Source organism: Pongo pygmaeus, chromosome 16 (genome assembly GCF_028885625.2).
Source record: "Pongo pygmaeus isolate AG05252 chromosome 16, NHGRI_mPonPyg2-v2.0_pri, whole genome shotgun sequence".
NCBI classification, from domain to species: Eukaryota; Metazoa; Chordata; class Mammalia; order Primates; family Hominidae; genus Pongo; species Pongo pygmaeus.
Genome location: NC_072389.2, coordinates 96,531,032 through 96,548,115, shown reverse-complemented (window position 1 = coordinate 96,548,115; position 17,084 = coordinate 96,531,032). Strand labels below are relative to the sequence as shown.

General features: G+C 58.4%; 1 protein-coding gene across 8 annotated transcripts; it reads right to left on the bottom strand.

Annotated features, from left to right (window-relative positions):
* Positions 1-535: 535 nt before the first annotated feature.
* FURIN (furin, paired basic amino acid cleaving enzyme) lies at positions 536-15,781 on the bottom strand. 8 transcript variants are annotated; one of them, XM_054451358.2, is made up of 16 exons: positions 15,654-15,781; positions 8,134-8,469; positions 7,697-7,795; positions 7,473-7,568; positions 7,012-7,140; positions 6,825-6,901; positions 6,421-6,509; positions 5,725-5,897; positions 5,052-5,264; positions 4,483-4,583; positions 4,253-4,356; positions 4,043-4,160; positions 3,754-3,933; positions 3,212-3,336; positions 2,988-3,098; positions 536-2,742 (listed from the first exon to the last, which is right to left on the bottom strand). In XM_054451358.2, the coding sequence occupies exons 2-16, from the start codon at positions 8,308-8,310 to the stop codon at positions 2,150-2,152; spliced, it is 2,385 nt and encodes a 794-aa protein (XP_054307333.1). In that variant the 5' UTR covers positions 8,311-8,469; positions 15,654-15,781; the 3' UTR covers positions 536-2,149. The 8 variants fall into 8 exon arrangements, with proteins under 8 accessions (XP_054307333.1, XP_063509017.1, XP_054307331.1 ...); XM_063652947.1 differs by lacking the exon at positions 15,654-15,781 and adding an exon at positions 13,206-13,320; XM_054451356.2 differs by lacking the exon at positions 15,654-15,781 and adding an exon at positions 12,419-12,713.
* Between the last annotated feature and the right edge of the window lie 1,303 nt (positions 15,782-17,084).

Here is a 17,084-nt window from a genome sequence, read left to right as displayed (position 1 = left end):
CTTCCATTTGAATAAAATTTCCAAGTAAATATCCCGAACAGAGGCTGCTTCTCGGGGACAGATCCTGGTGGTTTTGTCCCCATCCTCCTACCCCCAGGCAGGGGCTTCCTGTCCCAAGGGAGACCTGGGGCAATCAAGGGGCAAGGGTTGGGGAGCGGAGAGGGGTGGAGTTTTCCATTTGGGACTCAGGCTCCCCACAGCAAGTCATCTTGATTCAGTCAGGCCCCCACCTTAGGCCTCAGCCCCATAGCCTGTGGCGGCCAGGTCACTTCAGCCCAGGAAGACACAATAGGCCCACTTCTTCACACTGCTGGAAACCAGGACTTTGGGAGTGAAGTGCTCAGCTCCTGAGGACCAGGGGTCACCAGCCCCACCCCAGGGGGCTCCACTAGGGGCTGGCACATCCTCCCGCCCCTTGGAGGACTTTGGCCTTCTGATGGGCCCACATCCAGGCAGGCAGGCCACTGTGTAGGCCTAACTGGCCCCCTATCCTCAGCTGCGATGCAGGAGCAATGGCACCACACTGGAGACTGGGCCTGGTTTGCATAGTCTGCACGTTTAATCACTTTAAAACCTCTAACATTATCTCGTGTCCATTAAATAGAACCAACAATTCTGGGCCTGTTTAAATTACAAGAAAAAAATCACTGTGCACCAACCCAGTATCTTACAAAACCAGCCGGGCTGGCCACCAGGGTAGGGGGATGGGAGAGGAGGGGGCACCCCTGGGCAGATGGCTGGGTACCAGGAATGGCTAGGGGAGAGAAAGAAAAGGGGGCTCCCAGATGGGAGGGGACTGATTGTCCTAATGGGAGGGGTGCAAAAGGCACGTCAGAAGAGGAGGTTTGAGGGGGGGCATGACAGGTCAGTGCTTTCTCCACCAGGGCACAGTGTTGGAGGGGGCTCAGTGCCACCACCTGCCCACCCCTGGCACTTGGAGAGCCAGTGACCTATGAGCCCCCGGCATGGCGAGCCCCACTTGAAACACAGATGTCAGCCTGCCCCTCCCACTGGGACCCCCTTTCCTTGAGCCCACCTGGCTGGCCCGCCTCTTCAGGACTTGGGGCTCAACTATTCCTCACTCCTCAGCAACATGCTGCAGCCCCCACACCTCAGGGCCAGGGCAGCCAGGGAGGAGCAGGGCGGACGGTGGGTGTGAGAAGGTGGGTAGTCCAGCTGCTACCCCCATTAAAAATACAAAAACAAATCATCAGCATCTAAAGTGAAATAATCACAAAGTGAAAATATATCCTCAAACAGCCCCTGAGATCCCCACAGGGGAAAGCAGCATCGGGTGGGAGGCCAGAGAGGCCGGCTGGGCCACCGCCCCTCCCCACCACCCACCCAGGGGCTCCAGGTCTGTGAGTGCCAACAGCCCAGGCAGCCCGGGCTCAGAAAACAGGGACTTGGGCCCTGACGGGAGAGGCGGGTGCAAGAGAGGGGAGGGTGGTCAGGACACCAGCACAGGGTTCAGCCAGAGTTTCAGCCTTGGCTGTGCCAGCCTGGTGGCCAGTGGTGGTGGAGGCACGGAGCACAGGGGTGGGTCATGGGACATGGGACACAGGCCACAGGCCACATGCCACTTGCACACCTGGAGGCACCTGCCTTGCCTTGGTCCCTTCCTATGATGGCTGCTGCCGCCAAGACTCACCAGAGCTGGGGGACAGGGTGGAGGGTGCAGAAGCCCTTGGAGAGGTGGCCTCCTCCCTCAGATACCTCCTAGGCCAGCCCCCGACTGCCTGGATGGGACCATTATTGCTTTAGAGGGACAGGGAAGGGCAAGAGCTGCGGCCTGGGTCAGGAATCCCAACAAGCAAGGGCTGCCCCTCTTCACTCCGCAGGAACTCTGGCTGGGGCCGGGGCCGGGGCCGGGGCCGGGGCCGGGGCCGGGGCAAGCTGCCCTAAAGGTTTCACTCCTTTCTCCACATGGAGGGGGTGCTGAGGGTGGGGTACGGCCCTCCCCACGCCCCAGCTGGTCCTGGGCCCACCTCAGGTGGCCAGGTGGGCCCGAGGGTAGGATGGGAAGCAGTCTCCACCCCTCTTGCCTCCCAGCTGGGGTCCAAACCCAGTCCCAAGATAAAAAAATACTTTGGTGAATTAAAAAGTGCCCAAGGAGGGGATTGGCTTGAGGGGGTGGGCAGTGGGCTCATCAGAGGGCGCTCTGGTCTTTGATAAACGCGGTCCTCTCGCCCCGGCCCTCGTCCTCTTCTGAGTCGGACGGGCACTCCTCCTGCCAGGCTTCAGGGGGCAGCCCCTTGTAGGAGATGAGGCCACGGTCCATGGTGTACACCTTCACCCCCCGGAAGCTAAAGCCAGAGCGCAGCTGCAGGACTAGGAAGACAGTGACGAAGACCAGCACGATGAAGGCGCAGCTGAGGCCGGCCACCACCTCAGGCAGGTGTGAGGGCAGCAGCCCTGCCCGCAGCCGCGGCCCCGCCTCCACCTCCGGGGGCAGCCGGGGTGGCTGCTGCTGTGGCGGGGACTCTCGGCTGCTCTGGCTTTGCCGGGAGCAAGTCTGCTCCACAGGGTCCAAGGAGGCGTGGCTGGGGCAGCTGAGGCAGTCTGTCGGGGCCGGCCCCTGGCATGTGGCACATGAGGCGTGGCAAGGGGCGCAGACGCTGGCCCGGATGGTCTCCACGTCATTCTCGGTGCTATAGTGCGTATCGAGGACTTGGGGGGCGAAGCCTGGAGGGCAGTGCTGGACACAGCTCTTCTGGTGCAGGGAGAAGCCTTCCTCGCACACTGCCGGCGTGGGAGAAAGGGCAAGTGTGTGTCAGCTAAACAGACTGTAGCCCCAGGACCATAGCAGCCCCAAGCCAAGTCACCACATCCCCAGGATCTTCCAGCCCCAGGACTGTGGTCATCTCAAGAGCCCCAGGGGCCCTAGGTCTCTTGAGACGTTTTTCTCTTAGAGCTGGGCTTCAGGACAGGCACCCGCCTTACCCCCAGACTCAGGCCCCCAAAGCCCAACAGCACCCACTACTGACCCACACAGGCCTGACTGGACGTGAGGGTCTTGCAGCCACTGCTTTCTGGAGGTACGGGCAGCCCCTCAGGGGCGGTGCCATAGAGTACGAGGGTGAACTTGGTCAGCGTCCCTGTTCCAGAGCGGGGAGGAGGCAAGAGCTGGACAGTGCTGACACCACACCCAGTGCCCTAGATCCTGCCAGCCCTCCACCTCATACCCCTACCCCTCAAGTGCCCCCAGTACCATAGTTGTTGGCTTCGCTGGTGTTTTCAATCTCTAGGACCCACTCGCCAGAGGGATCCTCATCCCAGGAATGAGTTGTCATGAAGGCCCAGTCATTAAACCCATCTGCGGAGTAGTCATGTGGCCTGGGGAGGGGAGTGCACACAGCCCTGAGGCCTCTGGGGGACCCCAAGCCAGGGACATCTAACCCACAGCACACGGGCCACACACCCTTCCCCCACGCAGACCAACCCCATGGGACCAGAAGTGCCTGCTGGCTTGGCTGTTTCTCAGTGAGCCAGAGGTGCTCAACCGGGGGATTCTAGAAAGGTACACAGGCACCGCACAAGGTGGGGCACACTACTGACATTAAATGGGTGCAAGCCAGGGATTCCTGCAACATGGGACAGTCCCACAGGACAAAACTGTCCCTCCCAAAATGCCAAGAGTGCCCCACTGAGTAGCACTCAGTGCCTCCTGGGGCGTGTGAGCAAGCAAAGGCAAGCACGCGGGCTGTGAGAGGAGGAGGCGCTGGGCAGGGCGGGCAGGGACAGAGCAAGCACCTGGCTGCCAGCAGGGTGGAGCGGGTGCCCAGGGGGCTGACCAGGTGGATGGCCAGGTCGCCACGGCGATTATAGGACAGGGTGAGCCGCGCCTGAGCGTGCTCCAGCCGAGTGATGTGGTTGGGCTCGCCCAGGCACGCAGTCACGGTCTTCCGCACCTCGAGCCGTTTCCCGATGTCTCTGTGCAGGAAAGCACCATGATGGTCAGCCTGGCCCAAAGGGACCAGCGGGCACCCCCTGCGACTCTCAGGTTCCACTGGCCCCCTCCCAGCCTGGGTCCAGCCCTCACTTGGGCTCGGTGAGGATGTCGATGATGCACTTCCGCTGGGGGGCCACTGTGGTCCAATTCTGGGCCAGGGCCACCATGGCGCCTGCGTCCAAAAGCCCGTAGCCATATGAGTGGCTCACTGTGGGGACAGGGAAGGTGGAGTTAGGTGGAAGGCACTCTGTGCCTCACAGCTGACCCCACATCCAGCCTGCCAGGCCAGCCTGCCCTCACCTTTCCGGCCCACACCATTGGTGGCCCAGTCGTTGGCGTTGAGGTGGGCTGGCTTCGAGGTCTGTACCACCAGGTGTTGCATGTCCCGCCATGTGAGGTTCTTACTGCAAAGAAGGAAGGAAGAGGCTGGGGATCAGTCTTTTTTGGGAGCAGCTCTCCAGCTGCCCTAAGGGCTGCCCTACAGAGAGTGCTGGTAGGGACAGGGTTGCCCCTGGCTTCCACCCCCTTACTTGGCCTCCAGGGTGAGAGCAATGATGCCGGCTGCTAAGGGGGCAGAGGCTGAGGTGCCCGTGTGAGACTCCGTGCACTTCTGCCGCAAGTCAGTCGTCACCTGCCGGGAAGAGAATCATATTGGGGCCTGTGATGGGTGGAGGGGGCTAGAGGAGCCACCTGCCTACCCTCTCTCTGCATACAGGCCCTGGGCACCACAGATGGTATGGGGAGCCAGGGCCAAGAACCCTGGGTCCCAGCTGCTGCCTTGCTAACTTGCTGTGGACAGGCTAATGATGAGCCCCTCCTGGGCCTCATTTTCCAAAGGAATAAGGGGGGTTCAACTAGAGGTTGGAGATGAATAAGAACAATGTATGTTTTTACGGAGAGTCTAGGCTTTTCAAAGGCTTCAGAGATGGCTCCATGGCCTCCAAGAACCTAGAGAGCCCCAGAGTTCATGTTCCATGATGCCTGAGCCACTATCACCCAGCCACATAGGGGTGGAGGCAGCCAGCCTCCAAAAGAGGGTGCTGGACAGAGCCAGCCAGCAGCCCCATCTCCCCAGCCCCCACCCCCAGGTAAGACTCACGATCTGCTTCTCATTCTGGTTGCCACTGCTGTAGGTCGTGGCCAGTGTGGACGAGCAGGCCTCGCTGTACCACGGCACGTTGCCAAACTGCGTGGCGCTGCTGATGGACAGCGTGTAGATACTGTTGGTGTAGCCGTCGCAGTTGCAGCTGTCATGTTCCCGGCCCCCGTTCCCCGAGGCCCAGACAAAGATGGAGCCCAGCCCCCCTCGGCCCTGTGGACAGAGTGGGCTGGGGTCATTCAAGATTGGGACTTGAGAGAGGGCTGGCAGGAGGACACTGCTGGAGAACTGGGAAGGCTGGAGCCTCATTCTCTGGGAACCTCCTGTCCCCTGTGAGATCCCTGGTGGATCAAGTATGTATCCAAATATGTCTATCTAGGCACACAAAAAATCAGACCAAGAGGCCAAGGCAGGAGGATCGCTTGAGGCCAGGAGTTTGAGACCAGCCTGGGTAACATAGCAAGACCTCATTTCTAAAAAAAAAATTGTTTTTTAATTAGCCAAATGCAAGTGGTATATGCACTTCACTCTTCTTCTGTCCCTTAATGTTTCAATAAACATGCTTTGTGTAAAGTTAAACATGAGAATAAATAAAACAAACCAAAAAACACAAGATAGCTACGGAAGACAGCACCCAGCCTGCCCCCAGGGGCTGGACAGATCCCCACCTCACCTGGCTAACCCCACGGAAGAAGGCCTCCTCGGCGAGGCGGGCTGGACCATCCACTGTCTTGCCGTCATCCTCGGGGCCCCAGCTGGCACTGTAGATGTGGATGTGGTTGGGGTTCAGGCCCAGCGAGCGTGCCTCCACTGCATCTGTCACCTCGCCATCCAGCATGCGCACCCCTGGCCATGAAGGGGGGGCACGAAGAGGGATGCTGCATGGGTCCAGCTGTCAGGGCCCCCACCCCAAGGAGTACACCCAGCCCTGCACCCCAGGGGATGAGCAGGGGAGGGTGGAGGCTAATGCTGGGAAACCCTGAACCCCCAACTACCTGTTTGCCTCTGCCTTTCAAAGACAAGGCCCAGAGAAGGAAAAAGAGAATACCTCCTGCCCCCAACCACACATTCTGGACTAGAAAGAGTCTCTGGTTCCCAAAAGAGCCTGGTGATCAAGGATCTGCCACGTGAGGACTCACAATGGGTCATGGGTCGTGAGGATTTCAGGAGACTCCTGCTAGGAAACCCTCACTCCACAGGGGTCCAGCTCTTTCAGTCTTTGACCCTTTGAGAACCCTCCATGGAACAGCCACGTGATCAAAGGATCCACAGTGGGAAAGTGGCAGGTATTGGCCAGATAGGAAGCAGGCAGGGAAAAATCCCACTGAAGGGCCCTCCTGAAGACAGGGTGGCCCAGGCCCACACTCACCTCCAATGCGGGCGTTGTAGGCCACACCTACACCACAGACACCGTTGTTGGCCACCGCAGCCACTTCCCCCGCACACCGTGTGCCATGCCTGCCAGGGCCAAGCACGTAGCATGAGTAGGACAAATGGGGTGGACAGGGCCCGGCAGATGTGGCCTGAGGAGCACGAGGGATCCGCACATCCGACACCCATCAACCCCTGAGTGCCCAGCCCTTGTCTCCCACACTCCACTGGGCCTGTGGCCATCTCCACTCTGACCAAGCCCTCCCTCAGAGCCCCAGGTGGGCCAGGACTGTGGAAAAAGCCTCAGCCTTTTAGGCAGGGCACATCTCACCCAGGCTCAGCCCTGTTCCTTAGTGGAAGAAAGGAGAAGGGAGGCAGAGGCCGGGGCCTGCCACTTCTTACCTGTTGTCATTCATCTGTGTGTACCGAGGCTGTGGGTCAGGGTCCTGGTCATTGACATCAAAACTGGCCCCAGGATCCTAAGAAGGATTTGGCCACCATCAGGAGAAGGCTGACCTCACTGATAGAACAAGACAGCCCCTAGACACACCTCACCAGGGATCATGGCCTCCCTCCCCTGCTTCCTCACATAATTGCCTGCCAAGTCCGGGTGGTTCTTCTCGATGCCATCGTCCAGAATGGAGACCACAATGCCGTGCCCTGTGTAGCCCTGCGCCCAGGCCTCCTTCACATTCAGGTCCCGCTGAGTGACACCAGACTGTGGAGACACCCACCCCATCTCTTATGAGACATGATTGGTTTTGTGAGGCTAGGAGCGTCTTGAAGAATCCCCTTGCCCCCCTAAAACCTCCTCCTGTACCATCCCTGCGCCCCTGAAAGGCCGCCACTGGCTGGCTGGACTCCATGGGAACGTAGAGGACTCTGGGAGGGCCACCCCCAGGCTTGCATGGGCCAGGGAGACACTGCCCAGCAGGAGGAAAGGAAAAGAATCAGAGGAGGCCTCGAAGTCAGCCTCCTCCATCCAAGAGCTCATAGTGGGTGGATGGTGCATCTGGGGAGGAGGTCCCAGCAGCCAAGAAGGCCGCGTACCAGGTACCACTGCTGAGGAAACTTGGGGTCTGTGGGCTCCTGGTACACGTCCCGTTTAGTCCGTCGCTTTGCCACCTGCTGTTCCAGCCACTGCACCTACGGGGGAGTGAGGGAGAGATAGTGTGGGTGGAGCAGGAGGCAAGAGGGGCTCCTGAGAGCAGGAGGGGGAGGGTGGCAGCAGGAGGGGGAGGGTGGCAGTAGGAGGGGGCTGGGGCCACACTCACTTGAGGCTCCCTCTGCAGCCGGCTGTGCCGCGGGCGGTGAGGCGACAGGGACCGCTTTGTCACTCCTCGATGCCAGAAGTGGTAATAGTCCCCGAAGATCTGCAATAGAGCAGGGAGACTGAGCTGGGCTTTCCATCTGTCAGTCCCCGGGGAGGCGGGGGACGGGGGTGGACAACGGCTTCATGGGAGGCTCGCCACGGTCGGGGGTGTGGGGCATCTGCTCCCTGTCCGGGACCCAGCAACATGCAGGGATCATGAGGACTCACTCTCACTGGGATATGCTGCTTGCCTGAACCACCTGTGCTTTGCTCATGGCCACCCAGAACATGCCGGCTACCCAGATGCCCCTGAGCAAACAAGGCCAACAGTTCCTGCTCCCAGAATCCCTGTCTTCTCTGGTCCCACCCCCTCGCAGTGTCCTGTGGGGGAACACCTACCTGGCCCAGGTTGAGGAACCCATGCTTCCGTGCCACGCTGTCGGCCACCGCTGGGCCTCCAGGGATGCGCACAGCCCACGTGTTGGTGAAGACCTTCTGGCCCTGAGCATCAGCTGCTAGCAGGACCAAGGTTCCTGTTGCTGCTACCACCCATAGCAACCAGGGCCTCAGCTCCATGGGGGGGACAGGTGGCTGGGACCCTGGAGCGCCCGTCTCCGTGGCCTGGTCACAGGGCCTCGGCTCCCAGGTGCCTGCTCACTGCCTGTGGCTCGGGGCTGATTGGTGGGGGCATGGGGCCGAGACGGGCAGGGCTCGGGAGGGTGAGGAGTGCCGACTCTGAGAGGAACAAGAGGGGAAAAGGGGGGAGAGGGTCAGTTCCTCCCCTGCCATGCACTAAAGCTGCCCTGCCCACCCCAAGTTTCAATTGGGGCCTGAAATGAGATCTGGGGGAGAAGGGTAAAAAAATTAGTCCTCCCCTCAAGAAATCTAGCTCCCGAGGCCAGCCAGATAGGTGGACAGATGGATGCCCTCACAATCCCCCCCCCCAGTCCTTTCTCCGTGCAAGAATATAAGAAGTGTAACAGAAGGGCCGGGCATATAAGAAGTGTAACAGAAGGGCCGGGCATGGTGGCTCACTTCTGTCATCCAGCACTTTGGGAGGCGGAGGTGGGTGGATCACCTGAGGTCAGGAGTTCGAGGCCAGCCTGGCCAATGTGGTGCAACCTCGTCTCTACTAAAAATACAAACGTTAGCCAGTTGTGGTGGCGGGTGCTTGTAGTGCCAGTGACTTGGGAGGCTGAGGCACGAGAATTGCTTGAGCCCAGGAGGTGGAGGTTGCAGTGAGCCAAGATCGCGCCACTGCACTCCAGTCTGTGCGACAGAACGAGACTCCCTCTCAAAAAAAAAAAAAAAAAAAGGTGTAACAGAAGAAGCAGGATGAAGACTATCAAGCCCTGAGTCACTCAAAATCAGAAACAACAAATGAATAAATATTCACCATGATCAAGGTAAAAAAGATGCATTATAAAGCAGTATGTACACATAATCCCATTTTATTTTTTAAAAACTATTTATACATGTATATTTATACAAACTAAAACAAAATCTGGAAGGACACACGCTAAAAAATGTTAACAGTGGTTCTCTCAAGATGGTGAGAATTACAAGTAATTGTTATTTTCTTCTTTGTGTCACTGTATTTTCCAAATCGCCTAGGTATATTTTACATAGGAATAAGATGTTGGCTTTTCAAGGTTTTTAAATGAATGGCATCTATACAACTCACTAGGGTTTCCTAGTTCAGCAAAGCAGATTCAGCCATAGGGAGTTATTTGCAAAGCCCCACAGCTCCTAGGAAGAAAATGGGTGACCCTAAATGGGATGGTGCTTTTAGGGGCCATGTCCTGAAGGGGTGCGGGGGTGGAGAACACAGAGGCTTCATCTCCCTCTATGGCTGAGATGGCCGCTATCAGCAAAGTCAGGGGCCCAGGCTCTTTTTACAGTTTCCTGGGGAACGCTGGGGCCGCCAAGCCCTGCCCTGCCTGGGCCTGGAGGCCCCCAGCTGCCCCCTTGCTTGCTCCACGCCCACCAGCCTTGCGTAATCCGAGCCCAGGCAGCCAGGAGCGCCAAGGTGAGGCTGAATCAATAGTCCGAGTGTTGTTTTTCCTCCTTCAGCAAACAGACAGCGGGACCTCTCTGCCCGGGGCCACATAACTGTCCCCACATAGGGCCCCTGACTAGCCAGAAGCCAAGGCCCTGGAGGAAGGGGAGAAGCTAGGGGAGGTCCCAGCAGTGCTGCTGGGGGTATCCCATATCAGTGCCAAGCTCCCTGAGCAGCAGCAGAGCCCTGGATGCCCTTACCACTTCCATAGCCAAGGCCACTCTTTGCCGGATACCAAAAGGAAGGCACCCCAGCTCACGTAGGCCCTGGGGAGCTAGAGAGGCAGGCTCACCACAGAGAACTCCTCGCTTCTCCAGAAGCTGCCCTTAGACACAACCGGCCTCCCTGACTGCTGCAGTCCCACCCTGCAGGCTGGGGGTACTCCACACACAATTCCTGGAGTATTTTCAGTTTGGACCAAAATAACCTGACAGCTGATGGCAGGAGACATCTACAATACAACTCCTGCACATCCCTGTGGGCAGACTCCACAGGGCTCCAGGGCAGGCCTGGGAACCACAGCCCCATGGTGCTTTGGGTGGTTGGTTCCAGAAAGCTGGCCTGATCAATGGCTGGGCAGCTAGGCGCCTCAGCCCTAGGGGATGGAGGGACCGCCCCCTGCCCCAAGTCCCTCATTTAACAGAGGATGTGGGACCCTGGGGGCAGAGCCATATAGGAAAGGGGCCTCATCTCTCTCCTCTCTCTTGCTGCCACAACAGCTGCCTCTTGGGTCCAGATGTCATGCAACCACCCCCCTACCCCCACCACCACCAACCACAGTGCTGTGAGTCCTGCTGGAGCCCCCCCAGATCGAGGCTGGGTTCATCTGGGTCTAGCCCAGATTCCAGCACACTGTACATGGAGCCGCAGCTGCTTGGCGTTAAAAGTGATTAACCAACTATTTAATTACCTTGCAGCACTCGGAAAGAAAGCAGGCTTCAGGCGCAACTGAACAGTCCCCCCAAAGAAAGAGGGCCAGCCTCCCTCTATCCAACAACCCCAGCCGTGGTGAGGGGTGGGGATGGCTTCCAGAAAATGAGACCCCCACAGACGGCTCTGCCACAGCATGTGGGACAAGGGAGGATCCCCGAAAAGAGTAAGAACTGAAAACAATGAATGAATGGGTTTCTCCCCACCCCCATCCCAGACTCTGACTCACCCTCTAGTCCCAGTTTGTCTCAAACCTGGAGGCTTGCTGTATTTCTCATGATCTTGTTTCACATGGGACTCTGTTCCAGGCTGTGGCCAAAGAGAGCTGTGGGTGCTCTTCCTGGCTGTGTTTTTGGGCAAAGCCCTTTTCTCCAGCACCAGAACCTCCTGACACAGAGAGCCACTCTGGGCCACTCAAACTGCGCCTTACCCCAGGACCGACTGCTGTTTCCCAGACACTGGGGGTCTGGCTCTGACACAGCCACAGAGCAGGCCACGGGAGGGCCACTCGGACACCCAATCAGTCTCTCCCTCTAGCAGAGACACCACGCGGGGTCCTGTTACCAGCCCTGGGAGGCTCCCGTGAAATTATCGCTCCCAGTCCCTGCCCACTATTTGCTGGATGATCTTAACAAGTCACTTCCTCTCCCTGGGCCTCAGTTTCCTTGGTGGTAAAAACCGCTGGACCAGCGGCTTTCAAACTTTTTAAAAAGCCACAGAATCCTTTTTAAAAATCAAATGCTCCGTAGAAGCCCAATATAGGAAATAGTAAAACGAGGGCTACCCCGCTTGAGAACAGGCCAGGCTTGGCTACTCTCCTATGCTGTGTCCGCACCTGCTCAGCACCCGCCCTCACCAGGCGATATCACCTGGGTTCCCCTAGCACTTCCCAAGTCAGAATAGGAATCCCAACACTCTCCGGTGGATGAGGGTCTGCACCCCAGGGGCCAGGGGATAGAGGATGATGGGAAAGCGGGTTCTGACCAGACAAGTGACTGCCGTCAGACCTGTCTGGCAAGCAGGCCGCCCCTCGGTCCAGCCACGCTGCGGGGGCACAGGGGCCTCGGCCAGGCCGCGGCAGAAGGCAGCCCCGGGACCTACCTGCGGCGCCCGCGGATCCCGCACCTGAGTCCTCGCCGCACAGGTGTGCGGGCGGGGGCGAGGCCCGGGCAAAGGAGCCCCCGCCTAGCCCCCGGCCGCTCCTCCCCTCCCCGGGCGGAACGCAGGCCCTCCTCGGCCGCGGAGCGGGCGAGCCGGCGGCAGCCCCCGAGGTGGCGGGGAGGCTGGAGCACCCGGCGCCTGCGGAATTTTCTCCCCATCCCGCCCCCAGCAGGGGCCCCGCAGGCGCTTCCTGAGGTCAGAGGGCTTGCCCTGGCCCCACGCGGAAAAGTACCGGCCAGGGCCGGGGGGCCGAGACGGGCCCCGCGCGCTCAGGTGGGCTGCGGAGCGCCCTGTCTGCTCCCGGCAGCTCCACCCTCGGAGCCAGTTCCGGAAAGCCGGCGGGCAGCCGGGCCCCGGGGGACCCGGCTCGGGGCTGCACCGGCGCCAGTGCCCCGACCCTCCCCGGCCCGGGCACCCGGGCCGCGGAGCCCGCTCCTGGGGCAGAGCGGCCGGGCCCGGCCGGCTCCCCTCGGGCCCGGCTCCCAGGCGCGCTTGCCTTCCCCGGGCCCCGGGCCCCGCGCCCTCGCTGCTTACCCTGGGGAGCCCGGGCGGGGAAACTTTTCCAGGCGACCGCCGCGGCGGCTCAGGCGCCCCTCGGCCGAGCGGAGAGCCCGGCGGCGGGGGCCTGGGCTCGGCGCGGTCCCCGCGCCCGGCGGCAGCGTCACGGCGCGGAGGCGGGGAGGCGCGGCGGCGCGGCCTCGGCCCGGCCGGCGACCAGGGCAGGGCTCGGCCTGGGCTCCAGCTCCGGCGCGGGCGGGGGCAGCGGCCGGGCCGCGGCGGCGCGGCTTGTTTACTCGGGCCGCTGTCAGCGGCGGCGGCGGCGGCGGCGGTCCGGGCTCCTCCTCCTCCGCCGCCGCGCCCCTCCCCCTCGCGGCGCCACCTCCGCGCTTCCCCGGCCGCCGCCGCCGCCACCACCGCCGGCTCCGGCTCGCCCGCCCGCCGCCCATGCCGCCCGGGCCCGAGTCCGGGCCCGCGTTCCCAGCGCCGTGCCGTCCGGCCCCGCGCGGCGGCCCTGCGGGGCCTTCTGGGGCGCCCGCTGCCTCCGGCTCCTGGTAGGGGCAGGTAGGAAGTGGGGCAGGCGATCCCAAAGTCCTCGCGGCCGCCCGGCGCGTCCCTCAGGCCCCACTGCCGTGCCCCCGCCCCCGGGCTCGGCTCTTCGCCCCGCGAGCTCCCCGGGAAGACGGTCGCGGAGACCCGAACTCGGAACCAAAGGGAAAGGCTTGGGGGAAGCACTCCGAGCCCTGCCTCGGCCGGACTCTTGGGGGACTGGCCCTCTCCGTCCCCTGCTTCCCCACTCCTGGGCGACGAGTTTGAGTCTGACCGGGTTAAGTGCCCAGGGACGGCGGACCTGGGGTCCTCCACTCCAAGGTCAAGGGAGGACTGCACGGCGGCAGGGCCAGCCTCCTCTTGGCCTACTGTTAGAGGAGTCACGACTTCGTCTGCATTTGTATAGACAGGTGGATATATGAGCAGAAGTAGCCCACCTCCTTTTAATATTTTTAGCTTTTTTTTTTTTTAAACACCAACCGCTTGCCAGGCACCAGGCCAGTCACTTTACATTATCTCCTTATGTATATGATTTAATCCACATAATCCTTTCAGGCTGAGATTATTAATCCCATTTTACAGATAAGGAAACTGAGGCGCACGACGTTTAAATAATCTGCGCAAAGTCCCACCACCAGCAGACCTCAGATCCTGCAAGAGACTGGGGTGTTTGGCAGAGCCTGAATCCAAGCTACTTGCAATATACCAGCCGGAGCCTCTCCCTCCCTGGGCCCTAGAAAACGTTTGTGCTACTTGGCTGAGGCCGACGCTGCTTGAGCTGAGAAAGAAAAGAAGGAAAATGTGGCCAAGAGCTTCCCAGGCTGGGTTATTCCAAGGTCGCAAAGCAGCCTGTGCCCATCTCTTCTCTCTCCCTGTGAGATAACCTGGCTGCACAGGATCAGCCTGTGGCCTCCTTAACACAGGTTCCCGGGTAATGGAAAAAAAAAAAAATCCACTGAGTGTTTTCTATGAGCCAGGCACCATTGAGAGCTCTTTTCCTGTGTCAACCCATTTTATCCTCACCACATGCCCCATGAGGTGGGTACAGTACATTTTCCTTTAAGTACCTTTGATGTATCACTGTCTGCATTTTATAGAGGAGGAAACTGAGGCCCAGAGAGGTTAAATCATGATAATTCTTAAGGCAACTGGTGAAAAATCAATCAGCAAACCGGTTCAAATCCCTGGGGCACTATTTTTTACTGGGACACCTTAGACAAGTTAATTTCTCAGGGACTTCCTCAATTTACCCCTCTATAAAATGGAGATAATATTTAATAAATGGGATCAGGTACGATTCGGGCACCTTTACAAACACTGCGAGAACTGGAAACTGGAGGAACAATGCTGGGTCCTCAAAGTTGAGCGGGAAGATAAGTCCAGTTGGCCTTGTCCCAAAGTGGGGACTTCCCCTCCGCCAAGGAACTAAGACTTGTAGGGGCCACACTGGGTAGCGCCAGCCACAGTTGGGAGAACAATACTCCAGCAGTCAGACTGAGGCAGGAAGTGAGTCACGCTTCTTCCTTAGGCTGTGAGCAAGAGAACTCCATTGAGGGGAAACAGGGACAGGGCTGGCCCCACCTACCTTCCCACTTGTCCTCAGGCCTAGAAGAAAGGTCAGCCCAGAAAAATAGCAATACTTGCTGCTTCAGGTGCCCCACCCATCCTGGAGGCTGGCCCCAGGAGAGCCTGCAGTGGGTCTTTGGAGGGGGAGGGGCTAGCCTAGGCTCAGATGACTGCCACCCAGGCAGAGGCGGTGGGAAGTGGAGCTTCCCAGTTTCTCCCAGCCAGCTTGCCTCTTCAATCCTGCCTTTGGCATAAGGCAAAATTCTTTAAAGTGGGTTCTCAGAGGTGCATCCCTGAGAGGGAGGAATGAGGACAGGATTGGGCAGGTGAGCACCTCTCTCTGCTTCACCCAGAGTGTCTCATATTTTAGGGTTTCACATGAGATTGTATTTTACAACAATTCTGCTGCTAAAAAGAATTTGAAAGCCACTCTCCATGAGACCTCTCTGGAAAAAATCCCATTTGACCACAGCTGGTGACTTCTGCCTTTATCTCATTGCAACAAGTCCTATGGGCAGGTATTGTTCTCTTTATCACTCTCAACTGGCCCTGGAGCCCAGGTCTCCTGACTTGGGGCCCTAGGGGCCCAAGGTCCTCTGGATCCCACCTTACCAGTTTTACACAACAGTTAGCAGGACTTGGGCATGTGACAGAAGTCTGGAGATGAGTGGGAGGAGCAGGGCCTGATGGGTAAGTGGGGGCTGTAAAGGGGCTCCATTTTCCCAGCAGGGCTCTGGGAGGAAGAGTCCAGCCAGGCCTCTCTTTATCCTTGATTTGGGGCTAATCCAGGGAGGCTCCTGAGAATCACATAGTCCTAAATCCACCCAGTCATCCTGACTCCAAGCACTCCTGTTGTCTCCTTGGGGTGCTCTGGGAGTCTTCTCTGAAATCTCTGGCCCACCTCAGGCACAGCAAATAAAGCCTTCGGCGGCAGCACCCACACCTAGTTGTAAGCAGAATGTCTACACAACGTTCAGACGTGCATAGAAGGGTGCACAACAAAATTCCATTGGTGTTCTCTCTGAATGAAAGGATCACATTTGCGATCTTTGTTTTCTTCTTTTTGCCTACCTGCATTTTTCAGGAATGTCTGCAAGAACTCCTAAAATAATTAGACCTTTAAGTCAATGCAAAATCGAATAAAGCATGTCCATACTTCACCATCCAGCTCCAGAGCACCTGGGATTCATCCTGGCCGCTGCTGCTTCCCCGCCGCTCGCTGCAGCTGCAACAGCGAGTCTCCTATCCCTTCACAGGGCGAGGCCCTTCCAGTTCTGGCTAAACCACTTTGGGAAAACCTTCTTTATATGACAGGCAAACAGGGTGTCTGTGGGTGGGGGGAGGAGCTAAAAGTGATGTGGTGGTGACATATCTGGTCGCGCTAGAACTGGATCCTAACATGGCCAGCCCTTCTCATTTTCCTCATTTATTGGGGTGGGTCTGCACTTACCTTCTGCCTGGCTTTGCTGCATCCCAGCCACTGGCTGACTTGATTTCCTTCCGCCAGCTCCAGCTCCTTGTGTTCTGCCTTGCCTTCCATGGCCAGCCAGTGCTGCCACAATTATGTACCTAATAAATGCTTTGGGTGCAGTCTCGCCTGGCAGACATTCATTGAGCAGCTGCTGAACACTGGGCTCTGGTGCCCCATAGATGGGTCCCTTAGAGCTTGTCTATAGGAAGCCAGAGACCACCCCTCTAGTAGGGTTGCGTGAAGGTACCTGGGACACACGAGGATCTTCCACAGTCTGCGACCTCCCTGGCCTTCCAGCTTCAACAAGCCTGCTGCCCTTCTTTCTCTCTCTTGATTCAGAAATGTGAATCACCCAATCCTCATAGTTTCTTTTTGTTTGTTTGTTTTATGGGTTTATTTGTTTGTTTTTCTAGACAGAGTCTCGCTCCGTTGCCCAGGCTGGAATGCAATGGCCTGATCACAGCTCACTGCAACCTCTGCCTCCTGGGTTCAAGCGATTCTCATGCTTCAGCCTCCCAAGTAGCTGGGATTACAGGTGTATGCCACTTGTATTTTTTTTTTTTGGTATTTTTAGTAGAGATGGGATTTTGCCATGTTGGCCAGGCTGGTCTCGAACTCCTGACCTTAAGTGATACACCCACCTCGGCCTCCCTAAGTGCTGGGATTATTAGGCATGAGCCACCGCGCCCGGCCCCCTTGTTGAGTTTTCAATCGGTTTGTCATCCTGAACAGGGTTTCTCAACCTCGGCAACATTAACATCTTGGGTAGGATAATTCTCTGTAGGGGACACTGCACTCTGCATTGCAGGATGTTCAGTCACATCCCTAGTCACTAAACATTAGCTGCTAGTAGCACTCCTGCTCCCATGATGACAACCAAAAAGATCTCCAGGTATTGCCAAATGTCCCTTGGGAGACAAGAATCTCCCAGCAGAGAACCAGTGTCGCAGAGTGAGGAGTGGGAACGTCACGGGATGGTGGTTAGTGTGCCAGGGTTCGAGGCAGCAAGAGTTGTCTGCTGGGAACTAAGCTCTGAGACAGCTGGCAGTGAGGGAGAAAACTCCCAAACTTGAAACCGCCCAATATGCCAGCACAACAATGGGCCATTTAGTGATC